Source organism: Stigmatopora argus, chromosome 5, assembly GCF_051989625.1.
Source record: "Stigmatopora argus isolate UIUO_Sarg chromosome 5, RoL_Sarg_1.0, whole genome shotgun sequence".
Classification (NCBI taxonomy): Eukaryota; Metazoa; Chordata; class Actinopteri; order Syngnathiformes; family Syngnathidae; genus Stigmatopora; species Stigmatopora argus.
Window position 1 is genome coordinate 8,615,368 of NC_135391.1, and position 12,610 is coordinate 8,627,977.

General features: G+C 41.5%; 1 protein-coding gene across 9 annotated transcripts in view; it reads left to right on the forward strand.

Moving 5' to 3' along the window:
• Window positions 1–12,610, forward strand: part of ank1a (ankyrin 1, erythrocytic a) — a 60,275-nt gene that overhangs the window by 34,376 nt on the left and 13,289 nt on the right. For 5 of the 9 annotated variants that reach the window (XM_077601580.1, XM_077601570.1, XM_077601572.1 and 2 more), the window contains 31 exons: window positions 57–155; window positions 230–328; window positions 479–676; window positions 1,157–1,255; window positions 1,516–1,614; window positions 1,965–2,063; window positions 2,219–2,416; window positions 2,490–2,588; window positions 2,677–2,775; window positions 2,848–3,045; window positions 3,120–3,218; window positions 3,780–3,878; window positions 4,496–4,594; window positions 4,661–4,753; window positions 4,830–4,902; window positions 5,032–5,052; window positions 6,477–6,597; window positions 6,759–6,837; window positions 7,029–7,141; window positions 7,221–7,445; window positions 8,373–8,527; window positions 8,600–8,811; window positions 10,060–10,264; window positions 10,349–10,445; window positions 10,870–11,098; window positions 11,164–11,292; window positions 11,378–11,497; window positions 11,671–11,755; window positions 12,048–12,122; window positions 12,246–12,377; window positions 12,450–12,602. In XM_077601580.1, the coding sequence (XP_077457706.1) occupies window positions 57–155; window positions 230–328; window positions 479–676; window positions 1,157–1,255; window positions 1,516–1,614; window positions 1,965–2,063; window positions 2,219–2,416; window positions 2,490–2,588; window positions 2,677–2,775; window positions 2,848–3,045; window positions 3,120–3,218; window positions 3,780–3,878; window positions 4,496–4,594; window positions 4,661–4,753; window positions 4,830–4,902; window positions 5,032–5,052; window positions 6,477–6,597; window positions 6,759–6,837; window positions 7,029–7,141; window positions 7,221–7,445; window positions 8,373–8,527; window positions 8,600–8,811; window positions 10,060–10,264; window positions 10,349–10,445; window positions 10,870–11,098; window positions 11,164–11,292; window positions 11,378–11,497; window positions 11,671–11,755; window positions 12,048–12,122; window positions 12,246–12,377; window positions 12,450–12,602 (3,901 nt within the window). The remainder of the gene's footprint in view (window positions 1–56; window positions 156–229; window positions 329–478; window positions 677–1,156; window positions 1,256–1,515; window positions 1,615–1,964; window positions 2,064–2,218; window positions 2,417–2,489; window positions 2,589–2,676; window positions 2,776–2,847; window positions 3,046–3,119; window positions 3,219–3,779; window positions 3,879–4,495; window positions 4,595–4,660; window positions 4,754–4,829; window positions 4,903–5,031; window positions 5,053–6,476; window positions 6,598–6,758; window positions 6,838–7,028; window positions 7,142–7,220; window positions 7,446–8,372; window positions 8,528–8,599; window positions 8,812–10,059; window positions 10,265–10,348; window positions 10,446–10,869; window positions 11,099–11,163; window positions 11,293–11,377; window positions 11,498–11,670; window positions 11,756–12,047; window positions 12,123–12,245; window positions 12,378–12,449; window positions 12,603–12,610) is intronic. The other 4 variants (XM_077601571.1, XM_077601577.1, XM_077601574.1 and 1 more) reach the window with 2 other exon arrangements.

The following is a 12,610-nucleotide window of genomic DNA, read 5'->3' on the forward strand; positions in this document are numbered from 1 at the left end:
AAGTAACTAATTACCCACGGTATATATTTTTTGTTATTACTCGTATATCTCTGTAGAACGGCATCACACCTCTGCACATTGCATCCAGACGGGGGAATGTGATCATGGTCCGACTCCTCTTGGATAGAGGGGCGCAAATCGATGCCAAAACCAAGGTGCAACATCTTATCGCAGTCTTGGAATCACTCCAGGCTTTTCAGTCCCACTAATTGATACTGTCTCTCACTAGGATGAGCTCACTCCTCTGCACTGTGCAGCCAGAAACGGTCACGTCAGAATAATAGAAATTCTTCTTGACAATGGTGCCCCCATTCAGGCTAAAACCAAGGTAGTAATCGTTTTTCAGTCAATTTTATTTCTGATCTTTTTGTAAGTAAAATAACTGTCATCAATTGTTATTGAATTTACCTACCAAATTTAATATGAAATGTTTGAAACTTGGGAATAGGACTTGAATGTCAACATTTATTTGTTGCAGAATGGTCTATCTCCAATCCACATGTCAGCTCAGGGGGACCACGTAGACTGTGTCAAGCAGCTGTTACAGTATAATGCAGACATTGATGATGTCACGTTGGACCACCTGACACCTCTACACGTGGCTGCGCATTGTGGACACCACAGAATGGCAAAAGCTCTGTTGGACAAGGGCGCCAAACCCAACTCGAGAGCACTGGTGGGTGGCCATACAGCATGCCAATCCCAACACAATATTAATCATAATAATAATTTGCTAGAGTAATCCATTGAGATCAATTACTACAGCTATGTAAAGTCATCTCAGAGGTTTTACTAGTACAGAAATTAACAGCGTTGTGCTAGTATTTTTAATTTTGGGATTATCCTACAAGCGCTAAAAGAAGCAAAATGTCTAAAACTCAACTTAATTCACCTCATACCATCTACTCTTGCCAGAGCTGAAAATTGCAATCTCAAAAGTAAACACTGCATTAAAATATTACCAATTAGTTGAAGTAAAACAATTTTTTAAAGAATTTCGGGAACAGCGTTTGTATTGTATTTCATAACGGTCTCGGCTCCCTTGAATATTATTTTTATTTTTATTTATACCTAATGAAGTCCTTGCTGAGCTTGTTTGTTATGAATTTTCTAATCAATTTTATGTATTGACGAAAAATATTTTTCACATTCCCAGAATGGCTTCACTCCTTTGCACATTGCTTGTAAAAAGAACCATATGCGTGTGATGGATCTGTTGCTTAAACATGCAGCATCGCTAGAGGCTGTGACTGAGGTGAGCTATTTTTCTTTTAAAATATAAGTACTATATTTTCTGCACTATAAGGCACAACTAAAAGACAATTTTCTCAAAAGCCGGTAGTGTGCCTTATATACGGATCAATTTTGTTTATCATTGTATGGAATTCAAATTTTAAGATAGGCCACTCATTGAAAGTGCGCCTTATAATCCGGTACACTTATAGTGCAAAAAATACGGTTCTACGACATGTATACTGTCATTAATATTTTTATATCTACATTGTTTTTATATAGTCTGGCTTGACACCCTTACATGTGACATCTTTCATGGGCCACCTCAACATTGTGAAGATCCTGCTGCAGAAAGGAGCTTCTCCCAGCGCTTCTAATGTGGTGAGTTATAGTTAATGTCAAAGACAAGTTCAGTCTGAATTCCAGTGATGATGTCACAGTAAAGTGATTCTCAAATTGTGATACAAATACCACTGGTGATACACTGTCTCTACAGTTATGAGAACTAATCACTGAATTAAATTGACATTTGTGCTTAGCATACTTTTTTATTGAGTATGTCAGAAAACATTTTGTTTTTGTATTCACGACGACGGTACATAGAGCCGAGTCATTTTAAAGCTGGTGCTTGGTGAAAAACGTACAGATCAATACGTTTTACAACAAGCACTGCACACTCCTTCGAAGCACTGCTGTAAATAAAATTATCATTTGCCTGTGTGTGCGGACAGAAAGTTGAAACCCCCCTCCATATGGCATCGCGGGCAGGACACTTTGAGGTGGCCGAGTTTTTATTACAGAATGCTGCCTCAGTGGATGCAAAAGCCAAGGTACACGAAACACTGATTTAAAAAAACCTCACAATTTTTAAATCTCAGTTGCTATATGAATGAATAAGTAAATAATCTTCTAATCTACTGTAGTTAAACCGAACAACAAATTAATCAAGCATATACATTTTCTATCATCTCTTGGCTTTTTCTAGGATGACCAAACTCCCCTTCATTGTGCTTCTCGAATGGGCCACAAGCAGATAGTGAAACTGCTGTTAGAGCACAAAGCCAAACCAAACTCCACAACCACAGCAGGACACACGCCTCTTCACATCGCTGCCCGGGAGGGCCATGCGCAAACCGTGCGCATCCTTCTGGATATGGAAGCACAGCAGACTAAAATGACCAAGGTACAACTAAAGCTACTCTCTCTGTCAAACTTCAAAATGTCTTTCTAAATATGTATTCTCGGTGCATTTGCAGAAAGGCTTTACACCGCTTCATGTGGCTTCCAAGTATGGAAAGGTAGATGTGGCTGAGCTCTTGTTGGAGCGAGGAGCTAACCCCAATGCTGCCGGGAAGGCAAGAAACCCTCGTCTTAACAACGTCTAAATCAGTTCCGACTTACGGTGTCTTCATTTATTTATCTATATGCGCTACATTCTTTCAGAATGGTCTGACTCCACTGCATGTCGCTGTGCATCACAACAACCTGGATGTTGTCAACCTGCTTGTCAGCAAAGGAGGTTCCCCACACAGTGCAGCCCGGGTAAGAGATATGACAACAATACACGCAATTCACCCTACCCGATTTTAACCGCTCCGTTTTATTTGCACTCAGAATGGCTACACCGCATTGCACATTGCGTCCAAGCAGAATCAGATAGAGGTGGCAAACAGCCTGTTGCAGAGCGGAGCTTCGGCCAATGCCGAGTCTCTACAGGGCGTGACGCCTCTCCACCTGGCTTCTCAGGAAGGAAGGCCTGACATGGTCTCTCTGCTCCTTTCCAAGCAAGCGAATGTCAACCTTGGCAACAAGGCAAGGAGTGCATGTTAGTCTGCATGTGACTTTGAAACTAAATTAACTAATTTCTTACTTCTCTCTCCTCATAGAGTGGACTGACACCACTCCATCTTGTGGCACAGGAAGGACACGTTGGCATTGCTGACATTTTAGTCAAGCAAGGAGCGTCAGTCTATGCAGCCACACGGGTAAGGCTTCTACAATAGATTTTTCCAGATTCTTATCCCCAGACCTCAAAAGCCTTGATACAGCTTGCTTCCACTTAGTTACACGAAGTAATGGATGTTCTGTGCACTACTGACCCAGATCTTACCTGGAATTATGACCCACTGACTAGTCCTAGCAAGGTCATTCTGAAATCAAAACAAAATGGAAAATATGGGATTTCTTTATTTTGACGTGTGGTACTATTACACCATGTGAGCAAGGACATCATTGTTTCTTCAGTGACCCCAGCATAAAACATTTCTGTTATATTTAATAACTGTTTCTAATATTAGTAGCAATGCTAAGTCTATTATTTATTTCCATCAAAGCGGAAGAATAAATACTAAACGTGACCATAATGAAATAGTAAATAATAATTTTACAATGACCATTATTTTGTTGCATTATTGCAAATAAGCTGCGTAAACTCAACAGCATCAGCATCAAATGAAGAAAGCCAAAGTTCTGCTCTTCATAAAATGTCTGGTTTCTGCTGCAATTTGATATTAAAAGTCATGGCCTGCTTAAATGTCTCTTCTCAGATGGGCTACACACCTCTCCATGTAGCATGTCACTATGGCAACATCAAGATGGTGAAGTTTCTGCTGCAGCAACAGGCCAACGTCAACAGCAAAACACGGGTGAGCTCCTCCTTTTGGGTTGTGAAATTCATCTGCTGCATTTTCAATTTTAGTACAGATTATCTTTTATCATTTTATACAACTATATAACTATTTATCCTTGTAGACAAAGGCCCTATATTAAATGAGCATAGTCTAATGTCCAATGTCTGAATAGGGATATGGGCTCTGACATCTTTTTCTAATATAACCTCTCAGCATCAATAAAATGTAATTATCAATGTATATATGCAAATGAGGGGTGTTGCATAGGCTTCTTTTGGAGGTTTGGGGAAGGTCAAAGTGAAGCCTGAATAAAAGATATGCCTGGAACTAGGCCGAGTGCCATATTAATCTTCATTGAAAATGCTTCATATATAATAATGTCAAATTGATTAATTTCATCTAGGCTTCTGTGAGGGGGGGTAAAAAAAACATTTTCTAATACATTAGTCTGCAGTGGCACACAGGGAGGCCCTGATCAATAAGCTTTTCAAGGTAGAAAGTGATGTGAAGATTGAAGGAAGGATAGCAATGTTATGCATCATTGAGGGAATAAAATTAGTTGGGTGTCATTTATCTGCCATTAATACCTTAAAGAAGTCAGGAATAAAATGAGTGCCTCTTATCTTGTCTAGCTTGGTTACACGCCACTGCACCAGGCTGCTCAGCAAGGACACACAGACATTGTCACGCTGCTTCTGAAGCACGGAGCGCAGCCTAACGAGACGACAACGGTTAGCGTGACGCCGCCTTCCCGTCCTTCGTGAAACGTTCTTACCTCAAACCTTTCTATCCATTAGAATGGGACGTCAGCGCTTGCCATTGCCAAGAGGCTGGGCTACATCTCTGTGATTGACGTGCTCAAGCTTGTGACTGACGAGACTGTTTCCATGGTCAGAAGTTTTAAAAAATGAATCCAGCATAGACAACTTTTTAAATCTCTTTGCTTTTTTTTTTCTCACCTTTCAGACCACTACAGAGAAACACCGTATGAGTTTCCCAGAAACAGTGGACGAGATACTGGATGTATCTGAGGACGAAGGTACAACTCCAAAAGGAGTCAATTAAATAGCAATAATTGCTGACCTAGTTAAAAGTTTATTGCATTGACATGGACCCAACGTTTGTATTTTTCTTTCTTTCTTTTTTTTAATTTCTTTTTATTTTTTAGGACTTGCCCAGCTAACTTTAGGTATGCATGCCTTTTTATCTCCTCGTGTGCCATTGGTAGATTGCTGTACTGAAGTACAGTGTGCCTCCATTTCAAGCTCACCCTCTCTATTGTTATCGGCTGCTCTCTTTTGCCCGTGTTAGTGTTTACTGAGATATCCACTGGCATTTCTCACTGCCATGTGCTCATAGCAACTGTCTCTTACCTGCCATAAGACTCATTCACTCATTTTAATGTCTGCGGTGAGGAAATAATTTATTGAAAATATTGGTAAAACACCTTTTCAAAATAGATGTTTAAAGGGTCTACCGTCGACTATATGAAACGCGTTTGTAGGTGTTGGTCTAACCACGGTGTTAGATCTGTCTATTTTAAGTGTTAGAAAACATGTAGGAGGAGACAAGCCGACTGTGTGGACACTGGTGTACCTCACCTGAGTGTATTCACTCACATCACACGGTCAAGCAAGTACATTTGCAAATCATCTCTGTTGGCTGAATGTCGCATAGATACAGACATTGTGGAAAAATGACTGCCCATAGCTCAGTAAGTTGCTACTTGAACATTAAAACATAACAAAATTAATTAGTTTACCTGTTAAATACAATTACTATAACATGGCAAAAAATAATTCTGCATTTTTAAGGAAATAGGAAACCTGATAACCTTTTAGCAACTACATGGCTTCATTTTTTTGCATTTCAAAACCCTGTATTTGTACTGTTTGAATATAGAAAAAGTGAATTGGAAGCTACTAGTGACAAAATAATTTAAATTCACTACATATAATAACAAAATGAGGTGTTAGTAAGTGACAAATGTTATACCTTTTTGAACCATAAATGTGTTAGGTCCAGGCTTTTTACTGGTAGATAACGGTTGCTCTAAATATAGAAAGTAACCATGGGGCTGTTTGAAACATATATTATACATGTAAATGTAATAATACACGTGCACAGTGCTCTGGGCAGGATCCGGGACCCCTATGATGTAATAACCCTTAAGTGAACTGCGCACTTTTTTTCAGAGTAGCTGACACAGTCAAAAATTATTTTTTAATAGCGCTGGGTTATAAAAAATATATAAAAAAATATCCCATGTTTTGGGACGGGTAAGTAATCAAGTTTACGCCCATTAAATTGTGCTGTGTTGCTTTCTGCTTTGACAACATTAAGCCATTTTACTCATCTTAATGTGCAATCCTTTTTGTTTCCTCGCTTACTTTTTTTAATGTCACTGCTCCGATTGCAATTTTGACGTTCCGTTGTCATCATTGAAGGACTTGTTGCGCCTACGCAGATCCACATCTTTCATGCTTCATCTCGCCGTGATGTCTAACCCTTGATTAACACCTTACTCTTTTCTCTCTCTTTCTTCCCCCTTTTTGCGGTTTGACCAACCTGACTTCGGTCTGTTCGCTCTCTTTGGCATGTTGTTGTGTGAAGGAGAGGAGCTCCTGGGGACAGAAGGTGCCAGGTACATGAAGATGGATGACATGAAAGACCATGATGACGATTTCCTCTCCCCCAAGAAATCACTGGAGTACGAGAGAGGGCTGGGCACAGCGTAAGGGGGTTTGGGAAGCAGGGGAGAGAGGCAAACTGAATAGCAGGGCACTCGACATACTGTAGATTATGTCCCAGTTACCAAAGAAAAAATGCCAGGGGGGAATACCAGCAAAACAGCCTCAGTCTGACTAACTTTTTTTTTCCTTTCTCATTCAACAGAAATTACTCTCCCGCCATTCCAAGGATTCCCCGTGTTTCTCCCGAGACGGTCATGCTGAAAGAACACGAGTTAGATCAGGTTGAGCACATGAAAAATTGGATGTGACATATATGACATAACATGTAACTCATCCAAAGAGACCATTTGTTTCCAATTCAATCTGAGTTATTCCATTGCAGTATGTTATCTATTTGGAGCAAGCAATTTTTTTAAATGACATTTATTACTAGTTTTGTATATTTTTCAAGATCTGTCCTTTTTTTCTGCAGCACACCCCACTTCCACTGCCAAAAGAGTACGACGATGACTCTCTGATCCCCAGCAGCCCGGCAACTGAGACATCAGACAATGTCAGCCCAGTCGCCAGCCCCATACACACAGGGTCAGCTCACAAAAAAAGATCAACAGAAAACTGAGATGAGTACGAGAAAATAAAGTGTATTATTCTTACTCTGCAACAGGTTTCTGGTCAGTTTTATGGTCGATGCACGCGGAGGCTCAATGCGAGGCAGTAGGCACAACGGACTGCGGGTCATCATCCCCCCAAGGACCTGTGCGGCTCCCACCCGCATCACTTGTCGCCTGGTGAAGCCGCAGAAGCTTACGAGCCCGCCTCCACTTGTGGAAGGAGAGGGCCTGGCCAGCAGAATTATCTCCCTGGGTCCTGCTGGCATGCAGTTTCTTGGGTGAGAAAGCAATTGCTCTTGTTCATTTTGCTGTTTTTTTTTTTTTTTTTTTAATGGAAGTGTTCTCTAATTTAACCAATTCAATGCTAGTATCCTAGACTACCCACCCTTGCTCGTGACATCTTCTGCCATCCAACTGTGTTCAAGTCTATTGCTGTTTATGCACATGGGGAAAACTGATAAACTCATTAAATGGCTATGCTTGTACGCATTGTCATTTTTTGTGTTTAAACCTTTTTTCTGCATAATCAGAAATTTAAGAAATATATTTTCCCAAATATGTTGAGCAACCGACTTTCATATGAATGTCATGATCCAAGGGTTCCCTTTTATACGTCACTTATTTAAACTGATGATAATTAACGATCACATGCAAAAGTTCTGATACAAAAAGTCTCCCATTTGCACTGTACTTTTTAGCCACATTGATACCAAAGGACACCCAAAAAATCATTGATGGCAAAAGAAAAAAAAAATTCTATCGCCGTTTATGGCACAAGATGTTAAAACATGTTATGAAAAGCTGAATCCAACTACTTTGTATACAATTTGGTAGGGATTAGGTCCTATAGAAGTTGTTGACATTTCATTAGCTGTTTAAAGGAATTATTGGTGCACGTTACAGATTTGTACAAAATGATGTGCTGAGGATGGTTTCCCTAAATCAGGGGTCTGCAAATCGGTCCTCTAGGGCCACTGTGGGTGCAGGTTTTGTTCCAACCAATCCAACACAAAAAGTTTAACCAATGAGGTTTCTGCTGAAACAAGAAGGACCTGATTGCAATCTACTGATTGCACTTCTAAGATACCAGATTGGTGGAAAGGTTTCCTCTTATAGGTTGGAACAAAAGCCCGCACCCACTGCAGCCCTTCCTGGAATAGTTTGGAGACCCCTGCCCTAGCATCTGCGTTAATTTCATGTGACAGACCAGTGATTGTGGAGATCCCCCACTTTGCTGCTCTGGGTCGTGGCGACCGCGAGCTTGTGGTGCTCCGGAGTGAGAATGGAAATGTGTGGAAGGAACATCGCAATCGATACGGTGACGAAGTTCTCGAGACGATCCTTAACGGGATGGATGAAGGTAAGACTGCCTAATTTGTGACCGTAACCTGACAAGCCATCATTTTGTTTCGTCTTTTTCTTGCTTCCACAGATTTGGAAAGTCAGGAGGAACTCGTGAAGAAGAGAATTCGCCGCATCATTTCAACGGACTTTCCGCTGTATTTTGCCGTGGTTTCGCGAGTCCAGCAAGAGAGCGACCTGATTGGTCCTGAAGGAGGGTCATTGATGAGCAAGCTGGTGCCGCTGGTCCAGGCCACGTTTCCCGAGACGGCGGTCACCAAGCGAGTCCGTCTGGGGCTGCAGGTGAGATAGGACGATGACGAGAAGGAAGAAAGCAAGACTGAATGATGGAAAAAGCATGTTGCCTGTATTCAGTGTCATATCAGCAATTGCTTTGCATGCTCATGACTTTATTTTATTTTATTTTTTGGGCTGTCACTCTTTGCACTTTTACTGTAGGAATCTTGCTGCCTTGTGGCCTTGTGCTTTATTTTTCATTACACATACAACGTATGGACATTCATTTTGGGTCAACGGTCAGCATGTGGAAATGGAAGGGTTTGTTTGTCCCATGGCATATTCCGTATGTTCAGACATTGAAAGTTTTCCTCATCTATGAAAGGGTTTGTCTCAGATGTGATTGATGTGGGAACTGGGGGACGTTTTCTATTGTAATTGTGCAGCCAAGTCCCCCTACTAGAAAGATAGAAGCGTAAACAAATGTCGAAAATAACCTGGAGGGAATTGCACCTTGGGAAATTCGGTTTATCATGTCCCGATCAATCCATTACTTAATTGCGTGCCCACTACTTGTGTCCATATAACGTACAAACCGCATCTTTTAATTTTATTCTGATAATATTCATCACTGTTCATTATTTTCTGTCATGTGACATGATGCATGAAACCACAAAAATGCTGAATGTAGTGTAAACTTGATCTCTTTATTGGACCTACTGGACCAGATGCACTTCGATACATTGGTGTAAAAAAAAACACTATTTACAGAACTACTGAAAAACAATTCACTTCAATATCCTGTTTAAATATGACACAAAAATCAAATGGTAAACAGGTCATGTGCCTGAATTCATTGACTTTCATCCTAGCTTGTAAATTCTAGAACTTATTTAGTTGAGCCAACTAAAGATTTTTAATTTTAACACTGCCACTCTTGTTGTAAGATGTAACGTGGCAATAACCTTAGTGTAAGCAAACACTAAAGTTGAATGTTAATGTTTTGCTGCTGAACTGGTAACTTGCTTTTGTTTTTTCTCTAGCTGGGAGAACAGGAACATTTTGATATCAAGTTTCATGTAATAAAAATGATTTATTAATCTCCTACAACCAGTTTGCTTTGTTTTTCTTTCTCTGTTTATTACTAAAAGCAATATTAGTTCACTTTTTATATTTACACTCGTCTCCTTTTTTCCCTTTCTGCCATGCCTCACTTGCAACTCATGACTGTGTTTATAACTCCATCCCATTTGTGTTTTGTTCCGCCTCATCCTTGTGGTGTTCCACTGCTGCATCACTGACATTTGACCTCAGGCACAGCCTGTTCCAGATGAGTTGGTGGCCAAATTGCTAGGTAGCCAAGCCAACTTTAGCCCCGTGGTGACGGTGGAGCCTCGGCGACGGAAGTTCCACCGGCCCATCGGGCTCCGCATCCCCCTACCCCCATCCTGGCGGGAGAGTCCCCGAGACTCCGGGGAGGGGGACACCACTAGTCTACGCCTGCTTTGCTCTGTCATAGGTACTACATCCTACCATTAGGGTTCTAAAGTGCCTGTTGGCCTGATAACCTAATGTCCTATTTTAACACACTTGTGCTTCCCAGGTGGAACAGCTGCAGCCCAATGGGAAGACATCACTGGAACTACTAAACTTGCCTACGCGAATCAATGTGCCAGTTTCACAACCAATGTTTCTGCACGGTAAATTTTTCATTTGATAAACAGCAAATGTTCTTTACTTGAAAATCAAAAGGTTCAAACAATTCATTGATTCATTTTCGTACCGCTTATCCTTGCGGGGGGTGCTGGAGTCTGTCCCAGCCAACTATGGCCCTGAATAGGTGACCAGCCAATCACAGAGCATAAGGAGACATATCGATTTACACTCATACCTAGGGGTAATTAAGTGTTCAACCACGTATGTTTTGGGGATGGGGATGTGGGAGGAAACCGGAGTACCTGGAGAAAAGCCACGCAGGCCCGGTGATAACTTGCAAATGCCACTCAGAAAAGTCGGAAGCCACGTGGGATTGCACGCTGGTGAAAAACATTTGCAAACCACAGTGTTAGATTTCTGTACTTTGTATATCATCCTGATAGTTGCCTTGGTTTGCTTGCATCTAAGGTTCTGGCTCGCCGACTGTCCTCGTACAGCAGAGTCTGTCTCCTTTGCCAATGTGCTCTACAAAGAACTGTCAGCTGTACCTTACATGGCGAAGTTTGTGGTTTTCGCCAAGATGAATGAGTTGCGCGAAGGCCGTCTGCGCTGCTACTGCATGACTGACGATAAAATGGATAAAACATTGGAGCAGCACGAAAACTTTACAGAAGTGGCCCGGAGCAGGGACATCGAGGTCAGTGATCAAAAGGTCTTATTCTACCAGTGAGTGTTTGAAAATCTCACTTTTTCCTTCCACAGGTGATGGAGGGAATGCCGCTCCACCTGGAATGTTCTGGCAATCTCGTACCGGTGCGGAAGGCAGCCCAGCAGCCTCGTTGCTTCAGCTTCCAGGCCTTTCGAGACAACAGACTTCCGGTCTCTGTTAAGGTAGTGAACGTGTCTGACTACACCCTATATTTTTAATGCACAGCCTGAGTGTGCTTTCATGACTCTTATTGTGCTTATACGTCAGGTGAGAGATAGCAGCAAAGAGCACACCGGCTTCCTGTCTTTCCTCCGCAAGACCACCAAGTATGAAGACTGCCAACATGTGCTGTGTAACCTCAACATTACCATGCCTCCATGCATCAAGGTATAAATTGATATCAGTTTCAAAGGTGTCCAAACTATGATTCGCTTGCCCACCTGTGGCCCACTGTACAGTTTTATTGGCTGGCAGCAAATTATAAAAATATTGTTGAAAAAAAAAAGTATTGACACCCCTGCTTTAGATACCTCAGTCATTGTTGTGTATTTGATTTGTAGATTATTGGAAGTGAAGACCGCAGGAGAACTTTGACCCCGCTGGCTCTAAGAGAAAGATACAGTGCCCTGAATGAACCTGCCATGGGTATGAATGGTTGTTTCTTTTCATTTCTGTAAGTCCCACATTTTTGCGAGGGCATTTTTGTTTTTTGAAACAAAGATAAAAATATATCAAAGTAACAATAATAAAATGGAAAACAACAGGAGAAATAGGCATCTGTTCACATAACAGATTTTCAGATAACTATAGCCTTAAAAAATCCATATATAAGTCGCACTTGAGTATTTCTCAAAGGGCCAGCCAGACTATGAAAACCAGTGCGACTTATAGTCTGGAAGATACGGTAATTGTAAATGTATTGTTGCGTCTCTTTTAGCATCAATGAGCGCCATGGAGAGAACTGAGCTCAAAATGGCTGTGATTGCAGAACAACTGGGACTGAGCTGGGCTGGCAAGTCAAATCTATAATGTTATACACGTTGTTTTTCAAGTTGGAAAGTCCACGCCTTTCATATGATGATCTGGAAAACAAGTGTACTCTTTTGAAGCCCTTTTTTTGTTTCATTCTCTTTAGAGTTGGCCCGTGAGCTTCAGCTGAGTGTGGATGACATCAATAAGATCCGTGTGGAGAATCCCAATTCCCTGCTGGATCAAAGTTCTGCTCTACTCAACTTGTGGGCGACACGTGAGGGCAAGAGAGCAAAAAGTCCGTAGAGACTCCTTCAAACACAAACACGCCCGCTTGTGATTATACTGAGAATCCTCTTTTTGACTGCAGTGGAAACCTTGTACGTGGCCCTGAAGAACATCGACCGCATGGACATAGTCACTCTGCTAGAGGGTCAACCAGCACAGGATCCCAGACAAGGTTCGCGCCAACTCGGCAAACGACATAATGAAAGAGAACACCTCTCTCCTGCTATGACCAATGGTGAGCTC